The sequence below is a fragment of the Vicugna pacos genome, chromosome 11, assembly GCF_048564905.1.
Source record: "Vicugna pacos chromosome 11, VicPac4, whole genome shotgun sequence".
NCBI classification, from domain to species: domain Eukaryota; kingdom Metazoa; phylum Chordata; class Mammalia; order Artiodactyla; family Camelidae; genus Vicugna; species Vicugna pacos.
The window spans coordinates 48,239,390-48,258,662 of record NC_132997.1 but is presented as its reverse complement, the minus strand read 5'-3'; the positions used below and the strand labels follow the sequence as shown (position 1 = coordinate 48,258,662).

Here is a 19,273-nt window from a genome sequence, read left to right as displayed (position 1 = left end):
GAAAATAAGGCCCTTAAACAACTACCCCCTCCTGTGTGTCAGCTTGAGAAATGATGACATTCATTACTAACAACACAGTGATGGTGAACTGGAGACAGCATACTGCAGGGTCCCGGAGCCTTGGGAAAGTTACCTTCAGTTTCTCATCTGTGATGTGAGATAATGGTGTCTGCCTCCTGGCCTTTTAATGATTCATTGAGTGCTTACCTGAATACCTGTTCTTAGTAAGCGCTTTTCACATGTCTGCCGCTGCTAATTGCTGTGTTCCTGCTGCTGCTGCTACAACTGCCACCACACCAACTACTGTCCCACTGTCACTGTTAAAATAGTTCCTAATCCTGCAGGGCCTTAACTCCAGGGTTTTGTTCCTCGGTGAACCCTCATATTGAAATGGTAAAACATATCCCACAGTTGAATATGAGTAGTTTTAGAGTTACTTTTTTAAAGTATCTATATTCTTATTGCTCAAAGGAGTGGACCACAGAGCAGCAGGATTTAGTATATGGGAGAGCTTCTTAGAAATGCAGGATCTCTGGCCCCATTCCAGAACTACTGAATCAGAACCTGCATTTTAACAGGATCTCCAGGTGTTTTTTGTTTGTTTGTTTTTTGATTTTTTGTATATTAAAGTTTGAGAAGTACATATCTACGTCATTTCCTAACACCCCCCACCCCAAACCATCCTCAAATTTATCTGAATAATTTTGAGATGACTCCCTGCAGTGGACTACCAAGCAGTATCATGTGAGCCACGCCGTCAAAACAGATGGCAATTACTGAGAAAGAAGGGAGGTTGGAAGGAAGGAGGGAGGAAGAAAAACTGTGCCTGACAACATTGATCCTGTGATTCTGTAGGTGGGTCTGTGCTCACTGATTTCAGATTGTTCTTTGTTGTGACACAGGCTATGGAAAGAAGCACTGATATTTTATGGGCTGGTAACACATGTCTGTGGCTCTGTAAGTTCCAGGGATCTGTCAAACGTACTTTTCAGAGCTTCCTTTTAACTCACAGTCTCAAAAATTATTACATATCCCTTATTTTCTTAAACATGCACATACATGGTGCAATCCTCTTACAATCAAGCTTCGGTTAACTTTTTGGTGTGAAGATGATGTTCTTAAAGTCCTGATCTTAAAAGATCAGCACATAGGAGAAGTCTCACTTACTGTCCCCTCTGGGCTTTGGCTAGTGCTTCCCGCTTTGGTTTGTTTACTCCAAGGGAAAGGTTGTGAGGATGTGTAAGAACATTGGTCTTTGACTAACCGTGAGTTATGGATGGTTGTGGAGGTACAGCTTTCTTTGTTTTATCACATAACTAGGGGATAAGGAGAATTCCTCATTTTTTGACTTAAAATGTGACGCTTTAAAAAAATTTTTTAGTTTTTTTGAAAAACAAATTTAAGTTAAAATATGATATAGTCTTAATAGTTTTCAACTATTAAATTGGCAAGGATGAAATATGTTAGGAGTATCCAGTGGCACAACCTCATGCAGTTAAGAATGCCTGTGTTCTGTGACCCAGCAGTCTCACACCTAGGCATTTATTCTACAGGTGTATTTGTACATACGAATTCACATACGTTCGTTTTTGTAGAAGCAGAAGAATGGTAATGACCTCAGTATCTATTAGAATGATAGTGTACTTAGTGTACTTCAACTTTTGTTTTAAGATGTTATATGTTTATATGTGCCAGGTCTATCAATGAAGGTCTCAGTGAACCTTTAGAAATGGGGTCTGAAATATGAAAACGAATATATGTATGTATATGCATGACTGGGACGTTGTGCTGTACACCAGAAATTGACACATGGTAACTGATGGTACTTCAATTAATTAATTAAGAAATAAAAAGAAAGGGGATTTGAGTGTCCAGGGATTAAACATAGGAGGGAGACTTAGTTTCTATTCTGAATGTCTTTGTACTGTTTGAATTTTTTTAACCATGATATATAAAGTATATATTACTTGAAAATCAACAAAATAATCAGCCCTTGTATTGAAGAAATTTAACTGTATTTTGAACACATGTATTTTTTTCCTACTTTTAAAGCATGTACATGTACATAAACTCATTCATGTGTCTGAGACCTTCAGGCCCACAGTTACGAAGAGTGGGCAGCAGATTCTTAGTAGCCTCTCTGCTCTGAATTTACTCTTACCCTCCTCACACTCTTCAGAGCATAAACTGCTTAATGTCCTAATGATTCAGAGCTGTGATTCTCATCCTGGGTACCATGAGAATCTCCTTGAAGCTTATGAAAAATCAAGATGCCTAAGTTGACCCCAGACGTATTGAATCAAAATGCACGGGTGTGGCTTAGGCGTGTACAATTTAAAAAAGCTACATATGACTTTGATGTTTACACCTGGTTAAGAACCACTGTGCAGAGAGCAATTCTTGGTAGGATTCTTCCTCTACTAAAGTAGCAGCTGTTACCCTCTCCCTGTCCCCAGCCTCCCAGGAGTGGATGTGGCACCAGAGTAGAGTGCATAGAACCTCTGCTCTCATTCCAAGGAAAAGAGAGTGTTGCTCTGAATAACCACATGGCTTTATCTGTTGTAGTAGAGTAAAAATGATAATGATAGTGATGATAACAAATCAGCTTTCTGCATAAAAATCAACATTTTTCTTCATATAAAGAACACTGAAAGTAAATAGGATAGATAAAAGGTGATTCTTTGAAAATATCAATACAACTCAGAAATCTCTAGGTAGGTCAATCAAAAAATAAAGGGAAAACACGATTTACCAATACCAGGAATGGGAGGGGATATCACTGGAGACATAAAAAAGAATAATAAGGGAATATTATGAGCAATTTTATACCAATAAATTGGGCAACTGAGATGAAATTGGAAAATTCCTCGAATGCCCAGATCACCATGGCTGACACATACACACAAAATAGAAACTCTGAATAGCTGTGTATCTATTAAAGAAAGTGAGTTTATAATTTTAAAACTGTGCTACAAAGAAAACTCCAGACTCAGTCAGCAGACAACTTTAATGGTGAAGTCTGTCAAACATTTAACAATGCAGATTATTTCAGGAAGTAGGAGGAAACCCATCCCAATTTATTTTATGAGACCAGCATTACTTTGATACCAAAACTAACCAAAGACATTGCAAAAAAGGGAAACTATGGAACAGTATTCCTTGTGAACATAAACACAAAAATTTTTCAAAAAGTATTAGTAAATCTACTCCAGAAATACGTAAAAAGGATAACGTATTATGAGGTTTATCCAGAATGGGGTTTATCCAGAAATGCAAGATTGACTTAATATTCTAAACAGTATATGATCATATTAATAATATAGAAAAAGCAATTGACAAAACTAAAACTCGATGAACTGTACATTCCATTAGATGTAAAATATACCTAAACTTAGTTGTCCAACACTGCGAATGTACTTTACACTGAACTTTACATTTAAAAATGGTCAAAATGGTACAATTTAAAAATGTACATGAGGTGGATGTAATGTGAAGGTTCTACATGGGCAAACATTTGAAGTGTTTATTTTCCCTCATATCATGTGCCTTTCCATTAGTTTTTTATTTGCCATTTATACTAAAATAAGAGTGTAATTCAGAAAACGATGAGAAAGTACCAAGTCTGTGAAATGTTACATTTATATATCCAACAGATACTTATCAAATATCAACAGTGTATATAGTTCTTTATGGTGTGTAGTAATTAAGATTAAGGATCTTCTTCAGAGAGCTCACAGTGTACTAAACTTTGACTTAAAATATGCAAAAAAAATTCACAAAAATATAGAGCTTTCTTCTGCCTCCTGTATGCCCGTTATTAGGTTTCTGTACTCTTGAAGTTCTAGGAAGTTGAGCTTAAAAATCCTTGCCCTGGGGGAAAGCCTGTCCTGCTGGTGTTTCTCTTCCCAGCCTTGCTGTAGTTTGCATGGACAGGCGAGGGGCTTATGTTCCATGCCCTTCCTGCCCAGCCTGCAGTGATGTTAGAAGACCAGAGAGTGATCAGTTCATGTAAGTGCTAGGTTGGTGCCTGGCCTAAAGCATTAGTAGTAGGTCTAGAACCTCCACCACAAAAAGATTTAGGGCAGAGTCCAAAAAAGCAAGGTCAGAGCTCTTGACATTCAGGTAGTAAATATCAAAGCAACCCTCCCTTTCTGCTGCTTATGACTACTGTAATTGAAAGGATCAAATGTGGCCTGAAAGTGAAGAAAACACAAACAGAAAAGTCAGGGGCATGGAAATTGTGTACACCAGATGCTTTAATGTGCTCACAGGGCAATTGAGAATTAAGTATGATAATGGAATTGTACTACTTTTATTGGTTCTGGGAAGACAAGCACTTGAAATACCAATTATATTATACTTGGCATACTTGGGTGCTGAGTAAATATTAGTAACTCGTTGAATAGTGCATAGGATCTGAACTGCCACGTAAATCTCTGAATGCAGAACGTTGTTGGAGGGGACAATGGTGGTGATGGCATTATTAAGAAAGTGACTACCTACCATGTGACTTTTCTAGCTTGTTAATATCCATCTACCTGTGTCTCATCTCTTCATTCTCCTTCCCTGTTTGTGTGTAATTACAGTCAGTTCAGTTGCCTGTGTCTTTGAGACGTTAATGCAGGTTGGTGGAGTTGGTAACAAGAATGTTTACATTCACATCATGCCTGGGTGGGGTTGTATATAAGGCACCACATCTGCATTAAAACAGATGACCTCGGGCACGTGAGGAAGCCAGCTGTATGGTCCCAACTATATGACATTCTGGAAAAGACAAAACTAGGGATACATTAAAAAAAAAATTAATGATCACTGAGGGGTTAGAGGGGGAGAGAGAGATGAATTGGCAGAGCATGAGGAATTTTTAGGACAGTGAAAATACTCTGTATGATACTGTAACGGTAGGTACATGTCATCATAAATTTGTCCAAACCTGTAGAACTTACAACACCAAGGGAGAACCCTAATGTAATCTGTGGACTTTGGATGATAGTAATGTGTCAGTGTAAGTTCATCCGTCATAGCAAATGTATGATTCTGGTCGGGGGTGTTGAGAGTGGGGGAGGCTGTGTATGTGTGGGGGCAAGGGTTATCGGGGAAATTTCTGTACCTTCCTCTCCATTTTGCTGTGAACTTAAAACTGTTCTTTAAAAAAAGTCTAAAAAAAAAAGAAGCTATTAGATTTGTGACACTTGAATATGAATTGATTTTAAAATTCCATTTTTCAAAATCTAGAGTAGGGTTTATATTACATTGCTAATATTGTGACAGATTTGCTGAAGAAAATAGTTTGTGAATCCTAAACTGACTTCCTGTAACCATGTGTTGAGTTTCCAGCTGTGTTGAATCAGACTTTGATCCCTCTTAAGAAGATAAATGCAGTATCTGCAGTCTGTAATGGTAGGGGTGTAGGAGAGACTGTCAGATGAAATCTTAAAAGCCAAGTCCCTGTCCGGATAAGAAATTAAAGACCCTGGGGAAGGCAGTTATTTCATTGCCCAACCCCCCACCCAGTTTGTAGGCCTCATCTATACAACCCCCTCCGCCCCAAAAAAGAGCAAATGAGACGCTATTAAATGCAGTGTGCAGGATTAGATGTGTTTCCTTCCAACAGAATTGCTTTCCTTAATCAGCTCTCTTATAAATGGCAGACCTGCCTAATGAGAACAAGTTCTAGACTACAGGATACAGTGTGAGCATTTCAGTTAGCTCCATAAATTGATAACTATAGTGACTGATTTTCTTAGAAAATCTTCCCTTCTCTCTTCTTATTCCTTTGTGGTTAAGCTTTTATTACTTTATACTTCTGAATCAGCCTTTGATTATGGAAATTTCGCAGTGTGTGGTCATTGGATATTGTTTTTGTTTCTAGGTGGTTCTTTAAATGAAAAAAAGAAGTGATGTATTTATGGATATGTGTAGGGATGCTTTTAAATATTTTTATTTTATTAGATTTAATTTACTCGTTGTCACTCTTAAAATAGAGAGAACCCTCTTGACTGTGACAAGAGGGTAAAATACAGCAGTCACATTCAAGATCTCCATACATTAGCAACGATAAATCCTTTTGCCTTGAGTAATACAGAGACTCAGTCCAGAGCCAGTGGGGATGATGTACTGCTCCCTCACAGAACCAATTACCCACAGAGGAGTATAATGAGCAGGGGAGGTGATAGAATAAAAATCTATATGGCAAGAGAAAAATTATGGTAAAATTGTTGCCTATGAAGAGTCTTGTAATAAGTATATCTCCAGTTATCTTCTGGAAGAAATTATTTAGTCATCTATTCAGGTCAAAATGCATGACAGAATTGCCTTAGAATAAAACAAAAAGGTTCACAAGTGGAGAGAAAATGGTGGCAGACCTGTTGTGAACAGAATTCTGTTGGGTCCCCGAGGCTCTGAAGTGGCCCCGGTGCTGCTATGAAGGGTGCTGCTCACCAAACCTTCTTACAGAGAAGTGGCTGCACTGACCGCTGTTCCAGCACATGCTGATGGGAACAAGTTACCACTAGTAAAAAAATAAAATGATTTAGATAATCACAGAAAGTCTCTACTTTTAGAGTTAGTATATTTCCCAAGACCACATTTTAAGCAGCTTGCTGTAAAGGAAAATTCCTGAGTGTGCATGATCTATATCCTAATTAGAAGTGAGCTTGATCTGTTCAGACAAAGATCAGTTGAATAAGTGGGTTAAGTGGCAAGAAATGAAGTCTAGTTTTTTATAAGTGTCAAGCAGAGTGCTGAAGTGGCCAAAAAAAAAAAGTTAGTGTGTTACCTAAAAACAACATGAACAGTTTTCAACCTCTGTTGTCCCAGTGCTATTGGGTGTACAGTCTGTGGAAAATAATTCATTACCAATAATAAAACACCAAAGTTGGTAAAATATTTTTAAAAATTGATTGAACAGATTAATGCTTTTTAAAATAATTTAATCACTTTCACTGCAGTGTATTCATCTTCCTTGACTTTAAAAAAAAATACATGTTATTTCTTGAGAGGGAAAGCGGGGGTGTGGGGGTTACTGACAGCTGGGCGTGGCCCCGTATCTATCTTACTTAAAACCTATAGTGGCTGTTACTGAGTGAGCCTTAATAGTTAGCACTTGAGGTAGTGGTGAAGCAGTTTTCCTCCCAGCTGATTTTAAAATTTTGGTTCTGTCTTGTCAGATTTTACCCAAGGAAGTACAGTTAATGTCCAAACATAAGTGTCATTTATTACAAATGGTCAGAGGATGAAAAAAGCATTCAACTTATACAGTAATGAAACCTGCCTTGCCATTGATGGTTGCTTCATTTTGTAGCTGTTAAAGATATACATTAAAATAAAGAACAGTAGTCAGTATTTTGGGACCTGTGAAACCGGAGGAACCAGTTCTGAACCTGAAAACAGTCTGTTGACCATTTGTTCATTCATTTATTCCACAAATGTACTTTGAGGCTGGAGCTGTAGCAACTAATCTCTGCCCTCTTGATGTTTAGTAAAGTGAAACAAAATAGACAAATAATGCTTCACATGTCAGATAGTGCTGAGTGCTGTGCAGAAGAATAAAAGTACGGCATGAAGGAGCCGGAGTGATGCTGGTAGAGTGCAGTTTTAGAAAGAATGGTCAAGGATAGCCCTCCTGATAAGGTGATACCTGAATCCAGCTCCAAAGGAAGTGAGGGACCAACCATGGGAACACGGAGTCAGCAGGCTGGGCTCCCCGTCTTAATAGCTGTGAGCCGCAGGGAGGCTTTAACTTACCTGTGAAACGGAGACAGGAAGAGCCACCAGGCCTGTCACACAGGGTTCATGTCCAGCACAAGCGAGACACTTGAGAAAAACGTTTCGGTGAGCAGTGCCTCATCCTCAAATTTCAGCTCGAAACGATAAGAAGGTACAAATTAGACAAACAGAAGAGATAAAACAGCCCTTTCCAACAGCTTGTTTTGGAGTTACTGAGTTGAGTCGTCTGAACTTAAGTGTAGAGAACATTCTCCAAAGATGAACTATTTGATACTGGGGTGTAAAAGAGTTATATTCGTCTCTGTTTGCTTTTGTGGTATTATTTGTTTAAGATTTTATATATATTTGTGCTTTTCTTCCTTTGACTTCTTTTTCTTTTCCTTTGAGCTTTCCTTTTGTTAAATCAGGAGGAGGCATTTTTTGCCCTGTTCCTGAACTCCCTGATTTATTCATCAAAAACAAAAAACCGAAACCCCTCTAAGATGAATATTTATCATGGGGGCTCAACATCCGTCTTTTACAGGGTAATCCTAAACTCCAGAACAAATCACTCGCGCTGATGTTTATTAAGGACCTGAAGCTTAAAGTTTTTTGTTTGCCTGTTTGTTTTTATAGCCAGAGTGAATTTTGCAATAATTGTAACAGTGTTTGAATAGAACTTCATAGTTTACAAAGTGCTTCACTCACTCACGTGGGAACTTTAGCAACCCCAGAGCTGGACAGCACGGGCATTCCTGTGCCGTTTTGCAAATGAGGGAACCCGAGGCTCAGACAACAGAATTTAAATTGCAGGTCTTTCCCTGATACAGATTTGAATATATGAATGAAGAATCACTGAGTTCTTTTTAACACTTGGAATTACTAAAATGGTGTATATTTTATAAGTAGATTCGAGAAATTTTGTAGATGACTCCAGGAGATAAATCCATAGGGGACTATGAGAAGAGAGGTCAAGGTCCCTGATCATTGTGAATGGAGACCATTGAGACAAAAAACCGTTTTGTGTCATTGTCAGAAAGAGGTTGTGAGCCTGGATGCCCCTGGCTCTGATCTATGCATCAACTTTTTTTTTTTTTTTTTTTTTTTTTGCTCTGTTACTTAGACTAACAAGCATGGTTTTTTCCTTCAGGGCAGAAACAAAAGTAGGTATAAGCAAATATAAAACTTACAAAAAATGCGTTGCCTTGGATTTAAAGAACATTTCCTCAGAAGAGGCTATTTTATTTTGATATCAAAGGTCCTGAAGACTCTTAAAACGTCTTTTAAAGTATTATAGAAGCAATAAAAAGTAAGAGCTGAACTGGGAAGGGTGTTAGAGATTATCCAGCCATGGTACCATAGCTATATGATCTGGAAAGGGCTTTTGGAATGTCCCAGACCCCAACTCACGGGAGGCTCTTTTGTCCACTGTGGCATCCTTGCCAACCTGTTAGGGTCCATCCAGCCCTTCCATGGCCTCTTCTGATTATGGTGAGGGTCCAGCTGCTTTAGGAATAATCCATCGCATGAAGACTATATGATTCCACTTATATGAGATACCCAGATTATGCCAACCCATGGAGACAGAAAGTAGAAGGGTTGTTGCCTGGGACTGTGGGGAGTGGGGAGTTAGTATTTAATGGAGACTGGGAAGATGAAAAAGTCCTGGAGAGCAAAGGTGGTTGTATAACATTGTGAATATACTTAATGCTACTGAACTGTGCACTTAAAAATGGTTCAGGTGGCAAATTTTATGTTATGTATATTTTACCACAATATAAAAAATAAACAAGAAAAAAATTCATATTATTAATGGACAGCTCTGTTGGAAAGTTTAACTCTCTTTACAATAACCCCTATTGGATTTTATCCTCTGGAGGCAAAGAGAACAAGTCTGACCCCTCTCCCTGGATGAAGACACCCACTTCTCCCCGCCCGTCAGTCTCTTCCAGGCGAACTAGCCCCAGTTCCTTCAACAGGTCATCCCATTTCATTTTGTTTTACAGTTTATTTGAATCACGATCAAGATATGGATTATACCTTGTAAGTTGGCTGATAAGCCTTTTAAATCTCTCTTTATCTATTGGTTCTTCTTCCATATCTACAAGTAAGAACTTGCTCGCTCACTCTGTCTCCCTTTAATTTATTTGAAGAAAGTGGATCATTTGTCCTGGAGAGTTTTGGTACTTGCATCCCTCTGCTAGGTAGATTGATATGTTCCTTTGTCCTCCATGTTTCCTGTGAATCAGTATTTGGATTGAGATACTTATTTTATAAATGCTGTAATCCAACTATATAATAATGCATTCTAGATCTTTTTTTTTTTGATAGTGCTCCCCCATGTTTTGTTTGGAAAATTGTTAACATGCAGAAAATTTGAATGAATAATGCAATGAACACTCATGTACCTTCACGTAGATTAACCAACGATTAACATTTGCCACATTTGCTTTCTCTCTCCCTCTCTACGCACACACACAGTAATACACACAGGATTTTCCCTAACTCACCCCCTGCATTGTTTGAGCTCAAGTTATACAGACATCATGACACTTCACTCCAAAATATTTTGACACATAACTCCTAAGAACAGGGACATCCTCCTATATAATCACAATCTAGTTTATATATTATCTGCTATTTAGTGCAGATTTCCCTCGTTATCCAAATAATGTTCTTCATAGTTGTAGGTATTTATTTTTAAAAATTTGGAATCCAAGCAGGGATCACAAATGATATTCAGTTTTCATGCTACTTTAGTCGCCTAAATTGGTGCTGCCCTTTTTGGGGGTCTTACATGACATTGACATTTTTTGAAGAGTCCAGGCCAGTTGTTTTACTGAATGTCCCTAAATTTGGATTTGCCTCATTGTCTCCTTATGATTAGATTCAGGGTAGATGTTTCCAGCAATAACATGATCAGGCAGTGCTGAGTCCTTCAGTGCCATTCTTAGGTGTCAGTTTGTCCCATAATGGTTGATAGGTTTGATGACTTGGTTAAGGAGGTATCTACCAGATTTTTCCATTGTAAAGATACTATTTCCCCATTGTAATTAATAAATAATCTATGGCATATTAGTGGTTGCTTTTTAAATAGTTTTGAAAACATATGCCATTAGTCATGGGAGAAATTGAATGAAAGAGATTATGAGCACATTAGTACAGAGTTACCACTGCTGATGGAAAGATAATTTTTAAACATTTGTTCTTCTGGAGAGAGGAGAGAAGGGGAGGGGAGATAGTAAAGGTGAGAAGTGGGCTTTAGTGCAGACAGACTTATATTTGCATCCCGGCTCCACACTTGAACCTGTGCAGCTTTGGAAAAGTTACCTCACTTCTAAGATCCTCAGTTTCTTTCCTACAGTGGGCGTGATAATATACATTCCTGGCAGGATTGTTAAGGTGAAGTGAGCGCCTGTATGAGTGGCCTCTCGCCTCGCAGCTACTCTGGGACCATTACCTGCGAGCAAGGAAGGAGTGCTTCCTGAGCAGTTTACAGAATTTAAACCTCTCCATGGGTGTCCATTCTCCAGATTAGATTGAAATAGTCAGGCATGTTGATAAGAAAATGTGATCAACAGGTTAGGTGCTTTTGTGACATTTCAAAGAAAGGAATGCTGAATTGGGAGATGTTTGGTTCCATTTTCAGACCTCTTAAATATGACTTGTCTACTGTGGACTTGGGTAGAATTGAGTTGCTGTTTATTCAGACCTTTTTCTGACTGCAATCCATTTTACTCTATTACCAGGGATTATTTTTTGATAGAGTTTATATGTAGTCTGATTGAGAATAGTGAATCATAATAATTCCATGACCCATTTACATGCATTACTGTAAAAGTTTCATTTCATACAAGTGACAATTTTCTAAAGTTAATTAGACTCGGCTGTACTGAGGTTAGCAAAAAGTGCTTTGAATTATCAATAATTCAGCAGGGCAGACACTTCTGTATAATGCAGTGGTTTTATAGAGTATTGTGAGATAGTTATCCCTAAAATAAATGGTTGTGAGCATACATCAGCATGGTGGAGCTCACTTGAATGTAGCGTGAAGTGATATCATCTACGCTTTCTATTACTGAGCAGAGTGTGGGGCATCAGTCTTTCTGGCCATGAACTACTAGCAACCTTTGTCCTTTGTGTTACCTTTAGTTAAAAACGAAAAATGAGCATGAGTGCTGGCTGATGGCCACGTCTTTCTTACAGCTAAAAATCCATCTTGGAAAGAAAAATGGGATTGCAGATTTGGATTTGTTTCGTTGCATGAATGATACGTGACATTTTGTAAATTATTTATCACTGCAAGCATGGCAGCAATGGCTTGAGCATTGTTATATCAAATGAAAGCAGGAATCCCATTAGTACAGGGACTGGGTTTCAGCTAGAATGTATCAGGGGAATGTTGTCACTTGAAAACCAGATTGTTCTTTTAATTGCTATTTAAAGGAACAAAAGTGTTCCCAAGGTACTGCAGTTGAGCAGTTGCAAGTAATAACTGTGGATCCATAATTATGCGGTGCTGATAATCTAGCATTTAAAAACTTGTGGCAGGAGTCAATGACCAATTTGTTGTAGCTTGTCTTTTTTGGTTTTCCTAGTACAGTTTTTATACTCAGCTTTTTAACTGAGGCTACAAAAATATATTTGCATAGTTCCCTTAGAAAGTAAAGCCTGTGCATGTTAAAAGGACAAATTAAACCAAAAATAAAGGCAAGATACTGAACATTTATATTATATTGTAAGATGAAATTAACAGTGAACAGTTACGCAAATGCATGGTCATAAGATAGATTCTGGTTTTTGATGGCCTGTTGTCACATTGAACCAAGACGTTTGTTTGGAATCATAACCATCTGAAATATTATCTTGTAGGTGAGGACTTTTTAAACTAGCATAGGTTTCTTTCATTTATTCAAATATATATTTTTATATAGTTAACAAATATATCTTGAGTGCCTACTGTGCATCAGGCAGTGTTTCAGTGTTTGGAATAAAGTGGCTGAACAAATGCACTTTATTCTATGCTGATGTATATTTAGAAAGTTAGACCTAGCAAAATCTTTTTAATTTACAGTTAAAAAAATTGGTGATTATGCTGCTTTCTTGCCCTAAATTTTTGATTCATGAAATTCAAATATAAATACATTATAGTTAAATTCAGATGGCTAGCAGACAACAGGTGTGAAGCTTGGAGTAGGCAGTAAAATTTTAGTTTTCATACAGCTTTGTCTGTTCAAAATAATGTGACCAGATCTGTAGGCACAGTCAACTCTTCATACAGATGGGAATACCAGTGTCACCGGTGGTCGTAAATAACAATTGCGGCACTGAAATCTACGCAGATTTATACACTCTTAAAAACAGTTTCCTTAGTGAGAGTTAAAGGGGTGCTAGGGGGTTAGACAAATGTTTTGTTGTTTCTTTTATTAAAGTGGGAATGTCAGAGACTGAGAGTTTATCTCCTTTGTTTGGCGTGCTGTGGTTTATTTTTGAAGACCTTGGTGCCAGGAAGGCCTCGTTAATGGTCTCTTGATCATCTTAAGTGATCCCACAGAATTTTAAACTTCTTTGCTTAGTTGTAACTCTGCTATTATGTCACATAAAAACATACCAGTATTTTATGTCATATTTACTAGATTAATAATATTAACCTCTACTAAAACATTTGATAAAGTTTAAACAATCTGGTCTAACTAGATATCTGTAGAGTTTAATACCGAATAGATGAATCCATTTATTATATATCTATAAGGCATATAGATTATGGGAATGATTGAGGTTTCAAATGAACTCTTAATGTTCGTTTCAGGAAGGTTAGTTAATACATAAAGGTTTTAGTTTTCATTGGCTTAAAAATTACTTCCGAGTCTTATACATTACACTTAAATGCATTATTCAGGCAATACTTTAGAATCAAACAATTTGAGTTTTTTTATTAGCAGGAAATGTTGATCTGAATACCTTATTCAGCAGTTTTTCTTTGTTAAAGAAATACATAAGAAGCTTTTGATTTTAATGTTTTTAATTTTGAAATGGAAAACTAACAGTTTTTTTTTTCATTTTAATTTTGTCATAGCCCCGTGCTGATCCCATTCCAATATGTAGCTTCTGTTTGGGGACAAAAGAATCAAATCGTGAAAAGAAGCCGGAAGAACTCCTGTCTTGTGCAGACTGTGGCAGTAGTGGTAAGTTGGCATCTTTTGTATGTGTGTGCAATGACTCCCCATTATAGCCACATGCAGTTTCTCTCCATCCAAGCAGTATATGTTATTTAAAACAATTGTTTGGTAATAGTGTAAGTTTTACATTTAAAAAAGTAAATGCAGGTAGGGGGTGGAAAAGTGAGTATATTAGTACTGACATAAAAAATGTTATATATGTCTATATAATGTTATGTATTATTATTTTAAATTAAACTTTGGTTTCATACCAGCTTTGATAATTTAATGTGGAGAATTTTACATTGCAGGTAAATTCAGGGTAGAAAATTCTAAACTTTCAAACTGAATACAGCTAGAGTCACTTGTTTTCTATAACCTAAAGTCCCAGTTTAAGAGATACTTAGGTTGGAATATGTAGTGTTTCAGGTCATGACACCTACTGGTAAAACGTATCATTACAGCCCAGCTCTGTGTGACTGAGAGGGGTGGACAGTATTCTGGAAACTGCAGTGAGGGACTCAAGAAATCATCCAGCACAGAAGAAATTCAAATTGCCCAGAATAAGATAGGTAAAGGGTGGTCAAGGCAGAAAGTGATATTGAAATCAAGGAATTGCTGACTAGGGACACTGGGCCATTGGCAAATTGCAATGCCCAAAAGCATTTTCCAGGTTGCTGTCACCTCTGCCCTTTTCTCAGCATAGGAAATTAAAAGTCAGATTGTGTTTACATTAAAAGAATTTGTCTTACTAGCCAATCTTCCTTCTTGTTAAGCAGGTGATAGTTTGCACAGGTGAGATGTATATGGTTATATGTATTTGTGTCTATACAGACACATACCCATATACAGATATATATGCACATGTATATGTATATATATCTCAACAAAGTGAGTGGCAGTGACTGGGTTTTGAATAATTAATCTCTGTGTTAATCTTTAAATTTTCTTTCCCCAGCATACTGAAACCTCTCCCCCTCCGAAATATTATTTTTAAATTAATGACCGAGCATTTCTCTGGTTATAGTTAAATCTTTAAAAACATCAACAAACGTGCAACACACGACAGCATGCTCTCATTCAGGAAGTCGATTTAGTATAGTGTGATTCAGAGCAAACTTGAGAGCCAGCCAGAGCTCCTTTACCTTAAATGAGTTACTTAACCGTTCTGACCTCAATTTTCCTCATTAGAAAACTAGAGACAATGGTAGCACCGACCTCGTGGGTTGTATGAAAGGTAAAGGATAGAGCACAAGTAAATAGTGTAGCACAGGGTCTAGAGCAGCTCTGGTAACTGTACTCGGGTAGTGCCAGCCATTGTGGGGTTTCTGTTATTGTTGTTGTTTTGGTGGGGTTTGGCATGTTTGATATTGTCATCCTTGATTGCTACACATAATTTAAAATCCTATCATCATTTATGACAGCTGCTTGATGGTTGGCTAGAGAAACCATTCCACGCTGAGGAATGGCAGTGTTGTGTAAGGATTCCTCCTCCTCCTATGAAGGCTTGACTTGATAGGCCTTATATGGTTCTGCAGCTTTCCGGACCTGACTAGGAGCGGAGAGCCTTGGAAATAAGACATTTCAAACTCTGCTTGAGAAATGCTTTCTGACAGTCTTTTTGATGGGCTTCACAGATTCATTAAAACTCTTTCACCTGCCCACACTATCGTGGACAGTGACAAAAGGGCAAGGAAACATTATCCGTATGTTCAGTTTAATAAAGTTCAATTCTACAATCTCCTTGTTTTATCCTGGTGAGGTAGTGCCTTAGTCATCAGTTCGGACTCTATAGTTAGAACCTTTTGGGTTTTCTCACGAGGTTCATACTGAAACTGCCTGATCAATTTCATGGTGTTTACTTGTCTAGGGTTTACCCTTTGTGATTTTTAAGGTGGTACTTAAAAACACCCTTAACGGTTTTATTTCTTGAGTATCTATTTGTCTGGGCACCTAGACAGATTAAAGATGTACTTAAATCTGGGAAGAAAAGTTCCCTTCATATATTTCCTTACCTCTGGTGATACTCTTACTTGAGTTGATAAGAGATCATTATCTTCTAGATCAGAACTTCAAGACCTCTTTCACAAGGTATAAAGGTGTAATTCTAAACAGGTAGATCTTAGATTTTCTGATGTAACCAATCTCCCTTCATTTCCCCCAGATTGAAGTCCTGCCAAAGGAGAATTCTGATCTCTTTTACACTTTGAGGTCACTGAAAAAAATTTTTTCCCTGAAGTTTCTTGCTTTTCCAGGGTGTGTAGGAGTATTCAAAAACATGCTCTTGTTTTTTTCTTTTAACAAATAGGGAAGAATAGATTGAGGAGGCTGTCTTCTATCCAGAGTCATTTTGTGAGCCAGACTTTCCCCCTCCATCCAGGTAGAACGAGCCAGAGGCTTTGGAGTTGAGGTATGGGTCATGGCAGAAATTCAAGCCCTGGGGTCATCCTGTCCCTTTGTTTAGGATGGAGAATGGCTCAGAGTGCTCCTTTGGACTCCGCAATGTGATCTGGCACTAGTGTTAAGGTTCACTTAATCTTCCCTTGAGTGTACCATGCCAGTCTGGATTTAGCTACTTTAGTCAAAAAAAAAAAGAAAGAAAAACCATTGTCCTTAACTTAGGGGGAGGTGCATCGTAGACATTTACTTCATTTGGTAGATCAGATGAGTGGACTTTGTTATTTGCTAGTCTTCAAATAGAAGGATCAAAATAAAATATGGTTTTTCTTAGAGAGCTTGGGGAGATTCTTGAACTTACAATGCTACGTTGTGACACCTTGGTAATTATAGGGAAGAAACTATAGGCTGGCCTGGCTCATCAGCATCCTCCAGTAGTGGTGGGGGCCCCATTGTCATGGTTCAGTCCAGTGTCTCAAGCAGGAATTACAGAATGACGGGTTCCCCTGCTTGGCAGTATGGAAATGGCTGCTGTCTTAACAATCCAGAGTCCGTTGGTTTCGGAATTGAATTGGACCGTTTCTGATGTTCAAAGGAATGTAAGATGCTTATGTGGGGGTGGGGGAACCCGTAGCAGTATAAAACCCCAAAAAAGGAAATCTAGACGGCAGCCCATGAGGAAGATCATTCTTATGTGTTTGCAATATGTGCCTGTTGGGTTATAGTCACCTCTGTCTGACGTACCTTTTGTATGATGTCACATTTAGACTGCTTAGATTTCATAGGCCTAAGTAATAAATGTTTCCTTCTGCTTACATCATAAAGTAAAGCCAATTAGAAATTTCTCTTGTTTTTAAGAAAATACTGCAAATGGGCAGTATTTTCTTTAACAGTGTTTTTACTGCTAAAAGTTCTTTCAAAAAACGAATGGAAATTTGCAGGTGGTAAAAATGTGACGTGAGGTACATAGCAAGGGGCTCCAGTGCGGTGTCCCAGTTTTCTTCTGGTTTCCGGCCGTGGAGTGTGCTTTACACACTGGTGAGATTCGGAGGGTGACGTCTGCACCCTGCATCACAGGGTTGTTGTGAGAATCCAGTGAGATGATGATGCGAAGTTGTCAGTGACTATATACCGTTAGACAGACGTGAAGGATTATTCGAGCCACGATTGTGTATGTGGGAATCATCACATAGTCTTTAGGTCTAGGGAAATGTTGGGACGAGGAAGTGATTTTACTTGACTTTCATGGATCAGCCTGCTTTGAAATTAACACTGTTATATTCTCTTTGCCTCATTAAGACCAAATTATCTTTAATTAGCTTCACATAAGTATTAGATATTATACCAAATGAAATTTTGTGTCTGCTGCTCAGATTGCTGGGTGGTTAAATCTTACTTACAGATGAGTTGTGTGCATGTGTGTTTTCAAATTAGCAAATCTAAGATAAGTGCACAGTTCAAAATTACAGCATCATTCTAAGTGGAAGCTCACTGAAACTGGAGGCAGAAAGGCTGCTGCGATGCAGCTGGGAGAGCAAGGAGATCACCTTTGTGTAGTAAAGGGAGCCAGAGCCGAGGCATCAGGTATCAATCCACCCTCAGGAGACCTGAAGTCTCTGCTGGATTTGTCTTTATCTGTGTGTTAGCCCTGAACAAAACTTGCCTGCCTTCTGCCCCCAGAGTGAGCTGGTAGGTGCAGTATATGGAGCTAGATATAGATACAGATATACACACATAATTTTACAATTTTATTTTATTTTAATCACTAGTTTCTTAAGGTCACTGTGAGAAAATGCCCCAGGGTTTGGTTGGTCAGTCATCCAGTTTCACACTGACTAGACACAGATTGAATAATTAGGTTTGGAAGGAGACCCTTGACTAGAAAGAAACCTAAAGAAAGAATCCAAAGAGGAACAGACAGGGTTGGAGAAGGATTGGCGAGCCCTACGCTCCACAAGCCCAAAGTTGGATTGACCATCTGAGCAGAGAAACAAAAAGCAGGAGCCTTGCTTCTGGCCTGTTATTTCACTAAAACTGTGCTGGTCTGATCAACAGTGACCTCCATGTAGCAACACCTAAAGGTGATTTCTAAGTCTTTGTTGAAATCTAATGGACATCTTTCAGTCCACACCAAATCCTCCTCTCAGCCGCATTTGACTTGTTGGGAATGTTTTTCCTTGAAATGTTCTCTTCCTTTGGCCTCTGTGATATCATATATTCTCTGTGTTTTCTCTCTGCCCCTTCTTCTACATCTTCCATTAGCTCCTTGGACTCTCTCCACCCCCTCAATGTTTCTTCAGGCTTCTGTCCTTGGCGCTGTGTTTCCTCACTTGGCTTCAGAGCTTCTCTTGAGTTCCAGACCCTTAGATATAAGTGCCTCCAGAACTTCTCCTTGACTTGACACCCCGTAGGCTCCTCAGAGATAATATCCAAAACCGCTGTGAACCTTGCACTGCTCCTTCTCCCCCGAAACAACAGCCACTATAGTAACAACAGAAATCTTAGCAAACAAGCATCCTGCTTCTCCTCAGGGATTTCCATTTCAGCAAACTGCACACCACCAGCCCCTCATTCATTTCTACAAGCCATCTTCTGTTCTATTCTCTCATAACAAGGAGTCACCAAAATGCATTGATTGTATGTCCTAATATATGTCCCACCTCCTCAGTATACCCACATCCCACATGAGAGCTGCTGATGTAATAACCTAAGTCTAATCTTGACCCTCTTTCTGCTCATCCATTTTCTATACTGCAGCCTAAGTTACTCTTTAAAATTGTAAATCAAATCACAGAATTTTTTTAGTGGCCACCATTTATACCCTTAGGAAGAATTCAAACCCAAAACACTCTCCTGGATTGGGCTCCTATTGACCCTGTTCCGCATCCCTGTCCCCTTCACACTAGTTCTGTCATGCGTTCTTCCTCTCCTCAAATGTTACCATGTTCTCCTCTCCCTCCGCACACGCTGTCTTCTCCCACCCTGCCCCTCTATGGTCTCATCTAATCCCA

At 38.5% G+C, this 19,273-nt stretch overlaps 1 protein-coding gene across 7 annotated transcripts in view; it reads left to right on the top strand.

The window, feature by feature from the left end:
* KAT6B (lysine acetyltransferase 6B) overlaps nucleotides 1–19,273 on the top strand; it is a 161,225-nt gene that overhangs the window by 89,324 nt on the left and 52,628 nt on the right. For all 7 annotated transcript variants that reach the window (XM_072971267.1, XM_072971266.1, XM_072971264.1 and 4 more), the window contains exon 4: nucleotides 13,784–13,892. In XM_072971267.1, coding sequence (XP_072827368.1) covers nucleotides 13,784–13,892 — 109 coding nt within the window. The remainder of the gene's footprint in view (nucleotides 1–13,783; nucleotides 13,893–19,273) is intronic.